Genomic DNA, 17,865 nt, shown 5'->3' with positions numbered 1-17,865 from the left:
TAAGCTGCTCGTCTCTATTCCATGTCCACCTAGGACAGGGAGAACTCTAGGTTTTTAATTTCTCCCCTTCAATAGTCATTAAGTAACACAAAAAAGAAGTAAGGGGTATCTATGTTATATGTGTTACATGCTCTTTCCAACATAACCAGAACTCACATCCACTACTAACCTGTTTGATACTTATGTATCAATTTGATAATCGCTTTCATTGACGTTGCGCTTCAGACAGCAACAGTTTTGCAACATCAGTTACATCTGCAGCAATCTTGTTGTCCTTGTCGCTCCAGTGCGAAATTCACAAATCGTTTGCGCAATTGTCTGTCCGCAAATTATGTGACTTATCGACGCATCGTCTCAGTCTGCGATTTGCATATTTGTAGTTGTAATCTCTTTTTTCTTACTTTGATAGCGCACACTTTCACCATTTCACCATGTATATCACATTTGTCGATGTCATTGAACTCTACATATATTCCGCTTACCGGCGACCGAATAATTTGCAATGAAAATTGCGACGAATTTTTAAGAGGCAAATTAGCAAAACTGAACTTCACGTTTAACGAACTCATTGAACTGGAAGTTCAAGTAAACTAGGATTTGATAATCGATAACTAAAGAAGCTTCGAGCTGAGCCTTGAAGCTATCGAAATCACTGAGCCACGAGTTCCTGTGAACTAGGACTATCGAAATCAGTGAGTTAGCATAATGCGGAATTAAAGATGGCGGCCCAGTCCTCAAAGCAATTGGGGTTGCTTTTAACACCGGCATAAATAATTTATATTACATATGTATTTGGAAACAATACTGATTGTTCTAAGCTATTTCGCAGAGTGCATTGCATCAGCGCAAATCTCTGGCATTGTTTCTCAGCTCCATCCCAAAAATAGCTGGCAACGCCTAAAAGGCTGCCATGCCAAATAGCTGTGCTGCGCTGTGTTATGTGTTTCGTTCTATTATTATGGCAACAATTGGAAATGGGCGCGCACAAGAGTGCAAGCTTGTTGCTCTTTGTGATCAACTCAACGCAACTCAACTCAATGACTAATGCCCGGTTACTATGCTTGGGACGGGAACAAAGGGATAAGGTACTCGGCCGAGGGCAATGAAAGCGAAAGCAATGGCGGCGGTAGCGGCAACGACAACAACAAAAACAACAATAGCAAACTCAAACTCACGTGGCTGTTGTGCGTGACTCGTATTGCACATTTTTGAGGCACACTCACAGTCACATCAAGAAAGAGGCAACGTGCCGCCGTTGTACTGTTCCTCCCCCACTGTACACACCACCAACCGCCCCGCCCTCTTTCAACAAACGTGGCGTCGACCACGAGACAGCGAGGTCCATTCAGCTGCGTCTGCTTTGACTTTGGCTTCTGCCGCGCAGCTGTCTTTTACTAGATTCTTGCATTCGCCTTTGCTCGCCGTTAGATCTTTAACCCATCAATGGCCCAACGGTACACAACAATTCCAACCAATAATTGTATATTTTTTACTTGATAACTTAAGCATTTGCAAATTTCAAAATTTTATGAAATGATAGAATAGACAAGCCAAGGCCACGCATATCTTAGCGTGCCGGTTAAGGGTTAAGGACAGTAGAACTGTGTCAGAACGAGCCGAGTGTCAATCGTTGGGTCGTCGATTGCCGAAGGCGTGGCGCGAAGTGAATTGCCGAAGTAGAACGCACGTTGTTGGCGCTGCTTTTGCTTATGTGTGTGTTGGCTTATGAATGTATGCGAATTTTGTTTTTTGCAAAGCTTGGTACGCTGGCGCCGCTCAATGCGCTTTTCGTCTCTGAGTTGTCGCAACTGTTTTCAGTATTCGCGTGAGTTTTCAACAAGTAGGTCGTCGATACAAATCGAACGGAAGATAAAACTACAACACTCCAGAGTGTAAACTGAAAACAACGTTTATCTTATTTATACATATTATTTTTGTTCAAGTGAATAATCAAAAGTGAACTACTAATAAGTATGATTTCTAAATGCAAACATATTGTGCATTCAATTCATTCCATATGCAAATGCAATGTTCGCAATGCGTAGATCGCGAGTGAACGAAAGAAAAAGAGAGTTAACGAAAGAACGAATGTGTAAATTTGTGAGCACAAAGAGAGACAGAGAGAGAAAAACGAGAGAGCGTAGGCAAAAATGACGCGCACATTATCACAAATATACAATTGCATACAAAAGCTCGACCAGCAGCTTACATAAATGTGTTCTTGTTGTTGTTGACGCTACGTAACTTATTTACGTTGAACGTGCATTTTTATTAAGTGCCCTTGTAAGTGAGTGAGCTTGCATGTGTTTGTGTGCGTGTGTGTGACAGAGATAACGAAACAACTTCGAGAGCTCTAAAGCAACAACAACTAGAAATGCATTCAACTAGCCGGCATGCTTTGGCAAAATCAACAACAACAACAACAGCACCCAAAACAAAGTAGTTAAATTGTCATAAAACTCAAATCAGATTGTCGTAGTCCCTGCGCAACAACAGGTCTTGCAGTTCTAAAAATATCACACATACGACGCGTTGTTAAAAACTTATTTGAAAACAAAATTAAAATTTGTATTTATTTCATAAGTAAAATAGAATATTCAAGATAATTATTAATGAGCTATTGGGTAAATGTGATATTTTGTAATTAACCTTTGTGTCATTTAATACGAAATAAACATTTCGTAAGTACATCTCAATCCAATTAGAATTGTGAATGGTGATTTACAGTTACACGATCCAAGCGCTAATAAGAAAACCTATCTCATCAAAAACAATTAACTTTAATTATCGATTGCATAATTATGCCCAGTGTATATTACAATTCTTCATAATTATTTCGATAATTGTTTTGTTTTCATATAAATCTGAGATACATACAAACGAATAATGCTCACATTACATTATATAATGCTTGCAATATTGCGAAAGTATGTTGCTCTGACATCTCAGAATGCTTGGCTTTGCGTAATTTGATGCGCTCAGCATTGTTTTTGTTCTTGGAACTTTTGACCATTCAGCCAAAAAATGTATACAAAGCGACCGAAGTGTTTTAAAAAATAAATCAAAACCAATCTGGGCATGCAACATTGTCTAGATAACTGGACGATCTGGCAACGTTGAGTTTTCGGATGCCATTGCTGATACGCTATTCGATATGCCGGCATTTTTCTATTTGCGTCGCTGTTGTTGTTTTGCATAACGGCATTTGTCAGCAAGTTCAGCTGCAGCCACACGTGAATACATTTAGAATAGTGCACGCCAAGGCTGCAACTCAATGGGTCTCTCCTCTCTCTCTCTCTCTCTCTCTCTCTCTCTCTATTAGTCGCTTGCACTCTCTATTAAGCTGGGTTACGTGACGTGACGTTTTGTGTGGGCTGTTGTTGGATGAGTTTAAATCAAACGTGACGGCATTATGTCGAGCTTAATACTTACTCATAGAGAATCTCGCATTGACATTTACACTGTAAATTTTACAGTTATGTTGCTGCTGCTTCTTTGTTGTTTAACGGTTTCTTCTTTAATTTGTAGAATACTTTTCGGCGCGTACAAATATATATCAAACGTCAGCTTCTTCAGGCAGTAAAAGCAGAACTTTTATACGCTAATATTGTTTCTAAAGAAGAAGTAAACAAATAAAAAAAGAAAAATGGAAGGCGAATCCACAGAGTCAACGCATAATACTAAGGTATCCGATTCAGCATATTCCAACAGCTGCAGTAACAGTCAGTCACAGCGCAGGTGAGTCATCGATAAGTCGATATGCTTTTGTGACTATCGATTAATACCGATCGCAAGTCCTTAAATGAATATTTCTTTTATATTTACGTCTCTTAGTGGCAGCTCCAAGTCGCGCCTTAGTGGTAGCCATTCATCGGGCAGCAGCGGCTATGGCGGCAAACCCTCGACCCAGGCCAGCAGCAGCGACATGGTCATCAAGAGGAACAAGGAAAAGTCGCGCAAAAAGAAGAAGGCCAAGTGCACACAAGCACAGGCCACTGTCACAACATCCCTTGAGAGCACCGAGGAGCCACAGCCGAGACCAAGTAGCGGAGGTTGTGAGCAGCTCCAGGAACTTCAGGATACACAACAACTATGCGAACCACCGCCAAGTGAACAGCTCAGCGAGCAATTGCAATTGCTCGAAACGGAGCAGAATGGCGAGGTGGCAAATCAATCGGAGCAGGCACAACAGCTGCCCACATCGTCGTGCCTGTCGGTCAGCACATTGCCGGGCACCGGCAGCATGGCGGTTGCGGGCAACGCTGCTGTCCCCGGTACTGGCATTTGTGTAAAGTCCGACAAGACATACGAATCGGCGCCGGGAAAACTGGAGACGGTGGCAGCCGGTGTAGGCAAACAGCAGCACCATGAACGCTCCAAGGAGGATAGTTTCTGTTGTGTCATCTCCATGCATGATGGCATTGTGCTCTACACGACGCCCAGCATTACGGATGTGCTTGGATTTCCGCGCGACATGTGGCTGGGTCGTTCGTTTATCGATTTCGTGCATCTCAAGGATCGCGCCACATTCGCCAGTCAAATTACCACCGGCATACCCATTGCCGAGTCGCGGGGCAGCATGCCAAAGGATGCACGTAGCACATTTTGTGTGATGCTGCGACGCTATCGAGGTCTTACCTCGGGAGGTTTTGGGGTCATTGGACGTGCTGTTAACTATGAACCCTTTCGCCTGGGTCTTACGTTCCGGGAAGCTCCAGAGGAAGCACGTCCCGACAACTATATGGTCTCGAATGGCACAAATATGCTGCTCGTCATCTCCGCCACGCCCATCAAGAGTAGCTACAAAGGTAGGCGAAATGTCTGAATACTTGTTATTTTTCCCTCATGCTTCTCTCTCAGTTCCAGATGAAATCCTGTCACCGAAGAGTCCCAAGTTTGCCATTCGTCACACCGCCACCGGCATCATTTCACATGTGGATAGTGCCTCAGTGAGCGCACTAGGATATCTGCCACAGGACCTCATTGGACGGTCCATTATGGATTTCTATCACCATGAAGATCTCACTGCAATGAAGGAAACCTACGAAATGGTCATGAAAAAAAGGTCAAACAGCTGGTGCTTCCTTCTGCAGCAAACCGTACAGGTTTCTCATACAGAATGGGTGTTACATACTCCTCGAAACAGAATGGACTAGTTTCGTCAATCCCTGGTCACGCAAGCTGGAATTTGTCGTCGGACATCATCGAGTCTTTCAGGGTAAGTGAGGGAACCTTTTGCGTTATGTCAGCCATTAGTATTCCTTAGTTAAGGACTATACTAAATGAAAAGACCTCATTTTAGAAAAAAATATAACCTGAAAGCGAATAGATTCAGGCTTAAGTTTTTAAATAAAGGTTTCCCAGGTATCCATAGATTTAAAAGACTTTTATAGCTACTCAAAGAGTTACTCAGCAATCCGAAGGGCTTTCGTGAGATTAGAAAGGGATTTATTTCATGTCAAACCCATCTCGACACCAAGTTAATTAATTCACTCTCATGCTCTTGATTCTTACAGGTCCCAAACAGTGCAATGTGTTTGAAATGGCACCCAGTGCGAAGCCAAAGATATCCGAGGAGGCACAGAGCCGCAACACACGGATTAAGGAGGATATTGTCAAATTGCTGGCGGAGACGGTGTCGCGACCATCGGATACTGTTAAGCAAGAGGTTTCGCGTCGCTGCCAGGCCCTCGCCAGCTTCATGGAAACACTGATGGATGAGGTGACGCGGGCGGATCTAAAGCTGGAGTTGCCGCATGAGAACGAGCTAACCGTATCGGAGCGTGATAGCGTAATGCTTGGTGAAATATCGCCGCATCACGACTACTATGACAGTAAGAGTTCCACTGAGACGCCACCCAGCTACAATCAGCTAAACTATAACGAGAACCTGCTGCGTTTTTTTAACAGCAAGCCTGTCACCGCCCCCGTCGAACTCGATCCGCCCAAAGTGGAATCCTCGTATGTGAGCAGTGCTCGCGAGGATGCACGCAGCACCGTCAGTCCCGTACACGGTTTCGAGGGCAGTGGCGGCAGCGGTTCATCCGGCAACTTCACCACCGGCAGCAATGTGCGCATGAGCAGTGTGACCAACACTAGCAATGCCGGCACTGGCACCTCGGGCGGCGGCAATTCCGCTGCCGCCAGCGGGGCCAGTGCCAATGCACCGCCCGTTACGGTCACGCTCACCGAATCGCTGCTCAACAAGCACAACGATGAGATGGAGAAATTTATGCTGAAGAAGCATCGCGAGTCGCGTGGACGCACCGGCGAAAAGAACAAGAAATCCGCCAATGAGAAGATGCTCGAATATAGCGGACCGGGACACGGTCATGGCATCAAGCGCGGTGGCTCGCATTCCTGGGAGGGCGAGGCGAACAAACCCAAGCAACAGCTCACACTCAGTGGCGTCGGTGTGGGCGCCAATGTGGGCGTGTCCGATGGTCATACGTTAACCAAATGCCCAACGCCCAATACGCCATCGTTGGCCAGCAATCAATACGTTGGCAGCAGTCTCAACTGCACCCAGAACATTAATCTCTGGCCCCCCTTCTCGGTGGGCATAACAACACCCTCCGCTCACACCACCCACACGGCGGTCGCCCAAAGCAGCTTCTCGCCGCAGCACAGCCTCTTCCCCGCCTTCTACTACATCCCGGCGCCGTTGGCCAGCGCCTCGGCAAATGCGGCAGCTGCCGCGAATGCCGCCAATGCTCATGCACCGCAACGCACGCACAAAAGCTGCGATCAGCCGAGCACCTCGCAACAAGCAGCCGCAGCAGCGGCGGCAGCTGCAGCCATGCCGCTGCAATACATGGCCGGTGTGATGTATCCGCATCCTTCGCTCTTCTACACGCATCCGGCGGCAGCGGCCGCGACCGCAATGATGTACCAGCCGATGCCCTTCTCGAGTGTTGGCAATGCCCTGCAGATGCCGGAAAGATCGAGTGGCTCACAGTCCAACTACAACAAAACGGTGTACACGGTATGCTAATTCGTTATCTCGGAATAATCTCGCATTGCTAACTCATTCTTATTTTTCTTGCAGGCACAACAAGTAATGGTGGCGCCGCTTTCGAGCAACACAAAGACTCAGGGAGCCTTTCATTCCATAACGCCGTCGCAGCTGCAACGTCCCGCATCACAGGCTACGTCCGTCAAAGCGGAACCGGGATCGAATGTGGCGCCATCGGATACATCGAAAAAAGAGGTGCCCGACTCACCAATAGCCTCGGTAACGGGCGAGGGCGACTACACATCTGATCAGCCTAGCAATCCCGCCAACACCAAGGTAAGTCTCAATGTATAAAAGTCCTCATTCCAGTTCTAACTCTTCGTGTCTCCCCACACAGAAATACACGGACAGTAATGGCAACAGCGATGATATGGATGGCTCCAGTTTCTCCTCGTTCTACTCTTCGTTTATCAAGACCACCGACGGCTCGGAGAGTCCGCCCGACAACGACAAAGAGACCAAACACCGCAAAATCAAGGTGAGAAACGATTAACTAAGGTCTTAAAGACAAAGCAATTAATGTTTATTACTTTTGCAGACCATTATACCGCTAGAAAGCAAGATTGTGGAACATCCGGAGGAGGATCAAACGCAGCACGGCGATGGATAGCGGTCGAAGCTGCAGCTGCTGCTGAATCCATTATTTGCGACCAGTTACCAGCAATTAAGCCCCCTTTCCAAGGCCTAGACAAACTTCAACCCAGCAGCACACCACGTACATAAAGGATTTGATTGTTATTCAGGTAAGACATATGTCTATTCCGATTTGGATTCACTCTGTAACTTCGTTTCATCTCTTTTTTAGTTGTCCACACAAATCACCCGACTATTAATTGATGCGTAATCTTCCAGCCGAAATTACTATCCAAAAATCCACACAATAAAAAAATTCAATAAAGAACGTTGCCAGAACAGTGCCAACAATCCAAAAACAACAAATTGTTTATAGTATATCATTATTTTACTTTTTTATTGAGAAACAAACCCTCATAAGGCATCACATCGAAGAGCTTTTGCAATACGGAATTCATTTTACGTGTGATGGCGTTCAGTAACTTCGGTTTGATCTCCCCCTCGAATGTCGCAAATTCATCGTTGAACACCTTCACAGTTGCTTCATTCAGTTCCGCATCTTTGAATAGGTTCGTGAAATTTATCTTGATGCTGTAAAAACAAACACTCGGAAAATGCATTTTGATAAAGTATTGAAGGAATGCGTCGCCTACCTGCCAATGGATTCTGTTGCGCTGATCTTTACGATCTTTAAGTAAGTGTTGCCATCTTTACGCTTCTCGGGCTGAATAAAACAAGTAGCAGTGGCCACTACTTTGGTCAGCTTGGTTTTCAGCTTACCCTTGCTATTCATGGGCAAGATAAGAAATTTGCCTGTCAACGAATAATCCGCATTGATATCCAGCTCGGGGAAACTTATTTTCCAGATCACATTAAAGGGTGTGGTAAGATCCGTGGCGGAGGCATTTATCTGCAAGCTATCTACGATCATGCCGTTGCCAAAGTTTGCGACGGCGATATTCGTTGCTTGCAATTCCATTTGTAACGGGCTTTTTGCGTTGCCAAGCCGAAAGTTCAGTGCTCCCAATTCTAAAGGCTCCACGCCCGGAACACCATGCTCCGGAATTCCATTTTTGTAATATTTCACATATTGCTCTGCTTGAGTTTTAAAGCATTGCTTATCATCCACTGGACAGCGAACCAAAGCGGAGGCTTCAAGTGTAGATAAATGTGGTAAGCCATTTAATACTGAATATTTAAAACTAAGCTACTTACGAATATATCCCTGGGCGAGCGTACCGCAAATGCCCAATAGAAGGGGCAAAACTCTAAGCGCGATCTTTAACATGTTCGTCAAACTACAATACTGTCTGAGCCTTGCTATGGTTTATATAGTTCTGGGATCTACGTGTTGTTATATGATCTCCATAAGATCGCTTACAATGTTACGCTATTAATTTTGTTGTTACAATGCTGCGATCGTTTGCAGCTGATTTGAGACATTTATTAACTATTTTTAATGCGAGCGTGGCATAAATACGCTAAGCCATATAATTATTTAAATTCTTGCAAGTACTAATGAACATTGATGTAAAGATCAATTAATATTCGAACAACTAATAATTGAACAACTTGTTGAAACAAGTTTCCTATTGGGTAATCAATAGCCACGTAGCTGGTTTCAATAATTTTATTGAAAAAGCTTCTACGCAACTAGCAGTTCTATACTCTACTTTCTTGATAAGATACTTCCGTATTAACCATTTCATGCAAAAGATATTTGTTAAATGCTCGTTAAAAATGCTTTATAATGTCGCACGTTGGGCGCCAGCTCAACCACCCATAATAAGTACTTTATTTTATTTAAATAAAATATTCTCATAAATACATAAAAATTTTGAAATAAATGCCTCAATCTTAGACAATGTTAAAGAAGTCATCATAGGGCACTGCATTCCAGAGGCTTTCAATTATACGCTTAATGGAGCGATCATAGGCTTCCGTAATCCTGGGCTGAATATCCGCAGACAACGCTTCCCAGTCATTGTTCAGCACCGACAACATGCTATCCGCTAATGCTGGATTTATGTTGGTTGAGTTTGACATGCTAAAGTTACCACTGAAAGAAAGAAAAAAAAACTACTTAGGAATGCAATTTGGAAAAGCCTGTTGCTCAACTTGCCTGCCAACTTTGGAGACGGACTTGTGCTCGGTTAGCTTCAGATAGTACTTGCCATCGTCACGTTTTTCGGGAACAGCTGAAACTCTGCTCTTGGTCTGCACATCGTTTAGCCGAATGACAACATGGCCTTTGCTCACGATAGGCAGCATTATGATCTTGCCCTTGACGTCATAGGTGGCATGCACTTCTAGATTCTTTGCACTTAAGATCCAGGTAAGTTTCAGAGGTTTACTTAGGTCCCTGGTGAAACCTTTAATGCTCGTTAGCTGTGCTTTCGACAGCAAGTGGAGTGAAGTGTTTGTCAGCACGAGATTAAAAGACAACGCACCGCTGGGATCATTGTTTAAGGCACGCACTACTCCCAACTCCAGGGGATCCAAACTTGGCACCTTCAGTTCAGGAATTCCCTGGCTAAAATGCTGGAAATATGATTGAACCTGCGCGATCAGGCAGTCCTGATCTTCGGGTTGGCAGCGCTGCAGCGGCGAAGCTACAAAGAGAAGACCGAGATTTGAATCCTGAGGAAAATTGCAGTAGCTACAAGTTGAACTCACGCAATTCCAGAGCTCTAGTCGAGCTTACACCCAACAATAAAAGTAAAATAGGAAATTTGGAACTTTCACGTAACATTTTGCTCGCCGCTGGTTTCACAACTAACATCCGATAATTGCATGCATTGCGTTTTTATTTGCATCTCTCAACTGAACTCTGGGCATCGTGTCGCGGAGTTCGTCTCGTCTCAATTACAAGTGCCAACTAAATGGGAGTTCACTACGCTTCCGTTATGAAGTCATATCTTACTTGCAAAAACATGGATCACCAATTTTTTCTGACTCTCAACAATATCTCTACTGATCCTTTACATTATCCTTCTAACAAAATTCACCTCCTTCGTATAACTTTATTTATGTACAGTGTATCTAACAGTCGTGTCAGCTTCCAAAGTACCCATTTCTTTGATGTCATTTTCCTAAGAACTCCAATGTTATGGGCCAAGTATTAAGACTAAGGAATTATCTAGTGTGGAGATCCCCTCTAACAGGGCTATCGATTATAAATGCACTATAAACACAAGATTATTATTATTATTAGTCACTATTAGACAGCTACAAAAACTATTAACTGACATATTTAATTATAGGCTTATTAAATATGTCAGTTAATATTAACTTTAACTTACAAATTAATGGCTTTATAAAACCTGAAAAAATGCTTACCTAACTTCAATTCACTAACTTAAAAATAAATGATCCCCTACTTCGTATAGTAACTTTATTTATGCACAGGGTATCTAAAAGTCGTTGCAACTTTTAAGGCCCCATTTCTTTGTTGCCATTTTCCCAAGAACTTCAATGTTATAGGCCAAGTATTAGCACTTAGTTATTGTTATAGTTTCATATACCCAGGAATTAGCTAATAGATCCACTCTATTAATTATAATCACACTAGTTAACTACAAATATTATAATCAATGAATTTTATAACCTTAACGCATCTCTTCTAAAATATTGACGGATTTACAATGTAAAGCTTACATAACCTAATAAAATGCTATCCGAACCTTAATCTTTTTTTTAGCTAACTAAAATATCCATTACCTTATGAACATAAATCTAAACACCCAACCCTATAAAATATTAAACTAAACACACGTTAAAATAATAATTACATATTAGACCTAACAAAATTCTGACTTAATCACCAAACAATTCCTTTATGTTCAGTTAGCTCAACTTATAAATTATATATTTAATTTAGCATCAAGCTATGTTCCCAAGTGTTTGATCTAGCCTAAAACTTAATAATTTGACAAAAATTCATAAGCTTTATGTAGGGTGCAGACGTTACTGACTAATCGCTAAGGTAATAGAGTAGCACATTAAGCTGAAGTTTTTTTTATAGGTTTTTGTAGCGTTACAAAAAGGTCTCGAGAGTTCAGCGAACAAACTAGTGGCAGGTGACTCAGAGATGTGTAAATCAATTTAAAAAGGTAAACAACTTTATTTACATTTAGTTGAACATGAACCTGGATGGCGTGGTGAAGAGTTGGGGATAGTGGCGAGAAGGGTGTGAAATGAATGCTGCTAATAATAGATGTCGCCATTAGGCTTTGGTCGCATCGTCGGTGCTCAGGTTCTTCAGCGATTGCTCAAACTCAACGGCTTCCACTTGACGTTTGGCCGGATCGAACGGTGGTGGACCAATCAGGCTAACAACCTCATCATAATCGAGTGTCTCCTTCTCCAACAGCGCCTCTGCGAGCTGTTCAAAAAAATCAAATATCAAAAATGATGATCTAATCTAAGAGGAATTTATAGAAACGCACCTTTTCTAGTTTGTCGCGATGCGTGATGAGTATCTCCTCGGTGGTCTGATACGCCTTTGAGACTATGGTGCGCGCCTCGTTATCGATGATGTTCTCCATGGCCCTGGAGAACGGTTTGCTGCTGCCACCGGCGCCCGAACTGCCCGATTCATCCGCATCGCGTATATAGATCGGACCCAAAGTGTCATTCATGCCGAATTTCTTAATCTGTGAATACGCTATTTTGGTCACCTTCTCCAGATCGTTTTGGGCGCCCGTCGTAATGCGTTGAAAGATCAAATTCTCGGCGGCCCGACCGCCCAGGGCCATGCACATCTTATCGAAGAGCTCCTCCTTGGAATACAAATGCTGCTCGCTCGGCGTATACTGAGCGAAGCCCAATGCGAGACTTGTGCGCGGCACAATTGTCACCTTGAGCAGGATATCCGAGTTGGGCAGCATCCAGCCAACAAGCGCATGTCCCGACTCGTGATACGCAATCACCTTGCGTTCCGCCAGCGACAGCGCATGCGAACGCTTCTCGGTACCACCTAGAAAGAGAGAAAAAAGAAATGTAGAGCACGTACACGTAATTGTAAAAGTTTTTAACACTCACCCACTAAACGCTCCACAGCATACTCCAGATTCTTGCTGCTCACCTCGGACTGTGTGTGTCGTGCCGCATGCAACGCCGCCTCGTTGCACACGTTGGCAATGTCGGCGCCGGAGAAACCGGGCGTCAAGCGTGCCAGGCGCTGGGAATATGTGCTGGGCGATTCGGCCAGTTTGACCGAGGACAAATGCTTCTCGAAGATCTCTTTGCGCTCCTGCAGCGTAGGCAAATCGATGAGTATGTGACGATCGAAGCGTCCGGGACGCAACAAAGCCTGCAAATGTTGAAAAGAAACAGAGATTAAAGTTCGGCTAGTTCAGGGAAGAAGTATCTTACCTTATCGAGTATATCGGCACGATTGGTGCTGGCGAGCATGAGAACCCCCTCCTTGGTAGCCATGCCATCCATCTCAACAAGCAGCTGATTAAGAGTTTGTTCCGATTCCCCAGAGCTTCCCTGTCCCATGCTTTCGGTGCCGGAACGCTGGCGACCAATGGCATCGATTTCATCGATGTAAATAATGCACGGCGCACGCTTTTTGCCCTCCTTGAAGAGATCACGCACACGAGCGGCGCCCAGGCCACCGATCATCTCAATGAACTCGGAACCGTTCATGCTAAGGAAAGGCACTTGAGCTTCGGTAGCCACCGCTTTGGCCAGCAGCGTTTTACCGCAACCGGGCGGACCGAGCAACAGGGCGCCGCGTGGCACCTTGGCGCCCAGACGTTGGTACTTCTCCGGCGACTTGAGGTAGTCAACGAACTCCTTCACCTCTTGCTTGGCCTCACTGAGTCCGGCAACGTCGCGAAACAAAACGCCGCGTCCACCATCAAAGGGATCAACCAGCGTGAACTTGGCGCGTCCCATTTGGTTCTATAAACAGAAAAGAGTTCAAGTTAATGGATATACCAAATATATATAGAGCTGAGGAAGCTGCTTACAAAGGAGTCCATGCTGAGGGGACTCTTCATACTGCGCATGCGCGTTGCAATCGACATGAGGAGTGCACAGAAGAGCAACAGCATCAATATGCGACCGGTTGTATCTGTCTGACGATCATAGGTGACTGGCACGCCGTCCTTGATACCCAGCCGCTTCTCCACCAGCCGCAGTTTCTCCTCAAACTTGTTGGCATCAGCAACAGCCATGTGGAAAATGCTCGAAGTGACTTTACGTCCCTTGATCACGGCGCCCTCATGCAGAATGATGGTAACCATCTCCATGTCAGGGCGTATGATCAGTTCCTTGACTTCGCCAACGGCGAGCATGTGATGCACAAACTCATTCCAGGAGACGTAGCGTGTGGAGCCCTCGGGACGTTCGGTACGCGGTGTGATAAGCAGCGAGATGAATGCCACAAACATGTAGATGGTGAAGAGCCACAGCACGGCTTTGGTTAGGACTGAGCGCAGTTTCTCGTCATTCTCGTTGTTCTTGTTGTTATTGCTATTGCTGCTACTGCTGTCCTTGGGGGGTTCCTCGCCAGAGCTGCTTGTTGTTTCTTTGCTGCTACTGCTGTCGTCGCCAGCAGCAGTTGCTGCTTTCTTGTCCGACTTGTCGCTCTTTTTGTCATCGCTGCTTTTGCTGTTGCTGCTGCTTTCGTTGTCCGATTTGCGGGAGCTCAGGCAGCGCAAGTGCAATTGCTGCACCTCGCGTGTCGTCAATTGCAGCGAGCGCGCGATCACACCCACAATTGCCTTGTACTCCGAGCGCAGCAGTTGCACCTAAACAAAGATGCAAATCAGTTGACAACAATTGAGCCAAACCTCTTCACTTCACTCACCTGTCGCCAGCTCAGCGGCTGCAAAGCGGGCACACTCAGCTGGTGTCGCAAAGCAGCGCTGCCGATGCCACCAGAATTGTTGTTGTTGTGTTTGGTGGCTGCCGATGCCGCTGCCGCTGCTGCTTCAGCTTTCATCATGTGCGTCACGTAGGTGGCATGGCACCGGCCTGTTGCCTGATTGCAGTAGTGTCCACGTTGCAGCACATTTCTCACATGTCGCAAACCCTTGAACATAATTTTTCCAGCCACTTTTTCTTGCTCTCTCTCTGTCTCGCTGTCTGTTTGTTGGCCGCCGGTTGCGAATACGTAACTTGATGTTGTTCGCTTGAAATTACATGCAATGCATCGAGCGTTGCCACTCCGTCGCAAAACGGCTGACTGGCAGGCTGGCCTCTGAATCAGCTGTTTTACGTTATGTTGTTTCGGCGTCTATTTTAATAGGCACACTTTTAATTTGTTTTAATAAATTCCAAAAATTCATCTTTACATCAATACATTTTCTACACATCAATATGGGAATAAATAAACAATTTTTCCATATTCATTCATGTGTCATGTGTTATTTGTGTACTACGTATGTTTGTGTATATGCTTGTTATCAAACAACGGCTCAGCAAGGTTAACCCTTATGCAAGTCACTCACGTAGCAAAACACCCATCCCTAGAAAAATCACTTGTTTTAATTTCATCGTTTATGTCATATGTATAATCTTTATTATTGGGTTCTACAAAAATATATATTTATATATATATCTTGGTCTGTTCAAATATGAAAACAATCAAAAAGCGCCTATTCTTTAAGATTACAAAAAAAAATATAATAATAATAATAATAATGCTATACAAAATTACTTCGTACTACACAATAATAATGTCACTTGAATTGAGTAACGTAATTTGTTAAATGTTGTTCTTGTTCTTGTTCTTTTTTGTTGGTTTTTTATCTTTAAATGGCATTTTGTTCGCTGTTTAATTAATAATTACTATTCACTGAGCCATCGAAGGGACCCATACTGTCGCCAAAGTCCTGCATCTCTTCATCGATGTTCTCATCGAAATCATCGTCGGAATCTTTCGATTCTGGACAACGTCGACAGCGACTTTCGTTGACTCCATAGTTAATACACGTAGAGCCTACACATTCGCAGCAACCATCGTGGAACCATCTAAATACAATAACGAAATTTTTAAATAAGTTATTCTATTCATCGAAGAGGTTTTTCGACATACCTGTAGCTGCTAGCACCTGTAGTTTGACAGCTTTGACGGCATTTATTCATCGACACACAATGATCCCAATATATGACTGTGCAGTTAACTGTCAGCAAATTGTCACGCTCTTCGGCGCCGCCGTCTTCCAAGTTCTTGTCGTTATATTCTATAGGAGTTAATTCATTATTCGGGTATTTCATATGAAAGTTTTTGTCCAACACTCACTAAGATAATATTTTTCATCCTTCTCCAATGTGGGCTTGCCTCTGGACCAATCCACTTGAAATGTGAACGCATCCCAATAATCACTATCACTGTCATCTTCAGAGGCCAGCACATTGAAGAGCTCGGGCACGCCTTCAAAATCTTCTACGTGCGATTTCTTTGACAGCGAATTGCGTGTTTCATTGGGCTTGGGACACAACTCTGCAAAAATTTAAATAATTTTATTTATATAGCAAACTATATTTAAATAAATTTAACTATTTCACAAAACAGACCAATATATAATAATTCATTTGAAGAATATTTATTTTAGCAATCAAAATATTAGCGGAGTAATCATATATTTTATTTTATAGTAACTTTTTTGTTTTGAATTTTTAACTACTTTTATATGTTAAGAAATTCAAATTTTGAAAGCACGGCATAAGTGTTAATGTTTTCTATTTGTGTAATCGAGTTTCAAACAGCGGCTCAACTATCGATAGACGTTGACGCTGAGCACGATCGCATTATTACACATCGCAAATATTCACATACACACAGGCACTCGCTCAAATACACAGATACACGCATACCTATGTATTTGCATACAACCAAAAACAACAACGACGTCGACGGCAGCGCAATAATGAATAATGATAATGTCACACACAAATCATATTAGCTGAGATCACATCATCGATCGATCGATTTAGCTACTTACCCACACAACTACAGCACTCCTCATAGTATTTTTTGCCCAGACACTTGAGGCACTCTTTGCAGCAGGAGCAATTTTTAAGCTCGCATTTGCAGCTTTGCGTTAACATGCACTTGGAAACGATGGAGGCGCAAACGATTTCATTGCATGATTCCACCACGCCATAGAAGCACACGAATCCCAGCACTAGAAATGCGCCAATCGTCAACGATCGCCACACTTCCATTTTCGATAAATGATAACTAAATTGTATACGCACAAGTCAATGTTTTGTTTCCTTTTCGTTTTCGATAAATTTCGATACAGGTGGTTGTGTTGCAGTTGTTTTTGGTGGGAGATATTTTGATGATGTGTTGTTGTTGGTGGGTGGAGAAAGAGTAGAAGGAGGTGGCGCAGTATTTGAATTGCACACGAGCAGCAAGAAGAAGACACGCCGACGCTCTGCTTGCTGGACTTTGAATGATTGATAGATGCTACTGCAGTTTACAATAATTTTTCTTTAACTACTAATACACATTATAAATACTATGTATAATATTTGATAGATACATAGAAATTGTAGCGCGTTAATTTTATATATATATTTTTTGTATTTGCACAAGGCACAACAACAGCAGGCACAAGAACAAGTTTTGGAATGAGCTATGAATATTTTTACTAAATCATTGAACAAGTCAGTCACAGCGCGTAACAACAACACAGCGCAACAACAATAAACGACACCACGACATACACTAACAAACGATCCCAGAAGACACAACACAGCAGCAGCAGCAGAGCAGCCAGCGATCGACAGATGCGAGAGAGCCAAACGACGACGACAACGACAAAAACAACAACGACGTCGGCGCAGACGGCGACAGCAAAGACGACGACAACGAGACGGCGTCAGCTATGTAGCTTGTTTTTGTTATTGGCGCGACGCAGCAGGGCATAACTGTCTTTTTTCCTGTCTCTCTTGTTTTTTTTTCTTCTTGTTGTTGTTGCTTCTTTCCCTATCCAACCAGCCAGTTAGCTAGATACAATGCGCGAATTAAGCGCACACACATACACACACACGCATATACATATGTATTTATGTATGTTCAACCCATAGACACACACACAGGGTGGCTTAGAGAAACGTAAACACGTTACGAAGCGTTGATGTCGCTGCTCTTACTGGTGGATGCGTGCGGGGGCGGGGTGGGGTAGGTTAAGGGAGCGCGAGCGCGTTCATTAACTGAATGATGGACTACCACAACGCGAGATGTGAGCAAATACAAACAACAACAATAATCAATACACACACACACACGTGTATATTATAGAGATCAA

General features: G+C 43.7%; 5 protein-coding genes across 5 annotated transcripts; 1 reads left to right on the top strand and 4 right to left on the bottom strand.

Moving 5' to 3' along the window:
* The first annotated feature begins 1,825 nt into the window (after nucleotides 1–1,825).
* On the top strand, nucleotides 1,826–7,948 carry LOC133847538 (period circadian protein). Its single transcript, XM_062282669.1, is given in 10 exon segments — nucleotides 1,826–1,971; nucleotides 3,529–3,738; nucleotides 3,835–4,808; nucleotides 4,861–5,057; nucleotides 5,059–5,218; nucleotides 5,517–6,985; nucleotides 7,049–7,291; nucleotides 7,353–7,493; nucleotides 7,554–7,758; nucleotides 7,821–7,948. Coding segments are annotated over 8 exon segments (3,348 nt in total). The 5' UTR covers nucleotides 1,826–1,971; nucleotides 3,529–3,646; the 3' UTR covers nucleotides 7,626–7,758; nucleotides 7,821–7,948.
* Nucleotides 7,949–7,964: 16 nt separating this feature from the next.
* LOC133847564 (circadian clock-controlled protein daywake-like) lies at nucleotides 7,965–8,909 on the bottom strand. Its single transcript, XM_062282715.1, has 3 exons — nucleotides 8,804–8,909; nucleotides 8,242–8,740; nucleotides 7,965–8,179 (listed from the first exon to the last, which is right to left on the bottom strand). The coding sequence occupies exons 1-3, from the start codon at nucleotides 8,874–8,876 to the stop codon at nucleotides 7,972–7,974; spliced, it is 780 nt and encodes a 259-aa protein (XP_062138699.1). The 5' UTR covers nucleotides 8,877–8,909; the 3' UTR covers nucleotides 7,965–7,971.
* Nucleotides 8,910–9,329: 420 nt separating this feature from the next.
* LOC133847563 (circadian clock-controlled protein daywake-like) lies at nucleotides 9,330–10,419 on the bottom strand. The gene is made up of 3 exons (XM_062282714.1): nucleotides 10,265–10,419; nucleotides 9,711–10,200; nucleotides 9,330–9,647 (listed from the first exon to the last, which is right to left on the bottom strand). The coding sequence occupies exons 1-3, from the start codon at nucleotides 10,368–10,370 to the stop codon at nucleotides 9,446–9,448; spliced, it is 798 nt and encodes a 265-aa protein (XP_062138698.1). The 5' UTR covers nucleotides 10,371–10,419; the 3' UTR covers nucleotides 9,330–9,445.
* A 1,268-nt stretch (nucleotides 10,420–11,687) lies between these two features.
* Nucleotides 11,688–14,930, bottom strand: LOC133847543 (paraplegin). Its single transcript, XM_062282675.1, has 6 exons — nucleotides 14,412–14,930; nucleotides 13,570–14,352; nucleotides 12,965–13,501; nucleotides 12,632–12,902; nucleotides 12,037–12,566; nucleotides 11,688–11,972 (listed from the first exon to the last, which is right to left on the bottom strand). The coding sequence occupies exons 1-6, from the start codon at nucleotides 14,643–14,645 to the stop codon at nucleotides 11,814–11,816; spliced, it is 2,514 nt and encodes an 837-aa protein (XP_062138659.1). The 5' UTR covers nucleotides 14,646–14,930; the 3' UTR covers nucleotides 11,688–11,813.
* A 274-nt stretch (nucleotides 14,931–15,204) lies between these two features.
* Nucleotides 15,205–17,287, bottom strand: LOC133847565 (protein twisted gastrulation). Its single transcript, XM_062282716.1, has 4 exons — nucleotides 16,552–17,287; nucleotides 15,849–16,049; nucleotides 15,642–15,789; nucleotides 15,205–15,577 (listed from the first exon to the last, which is right to left on the bottom strand). Exons 1-4 carry the CDS (start codon nucleotides 16,772–16,774, stop codon nucleotides 15,385–15,387), a joined length of 765 nt encoding a protein of 254 aa, XP_062138700.1. The 5' UTR covers nucleotides 16,775–17,287; the 3' UTR covers nucleotides 15,205–15,384.
* Nucleotides 17,288–17,865: the final 578 nt, after the last annotated feature.

This window comes from Drosophila sulfurigaster, chromosome X, assembly GCF_023558435.1.
Source record: "Drosophila sulfurigaster albostrigata strain 15112-1811.04 chromosome X, ASM2355843v2, whole genome shotgun sequence".
NCBI classification, from domain to species: domain Eukaryota; kingdom Metazoa; phylum Arthropoda; class Insecta; order Diptera; family Drosophilidae; genus Drosophila; species Drosophila sulfurigaster.
The sequence above is the reverse complement of the archived record's forward strand: the minus strand, read 5'-3'. Positions and strand labels throughout refer to the sequence as shown.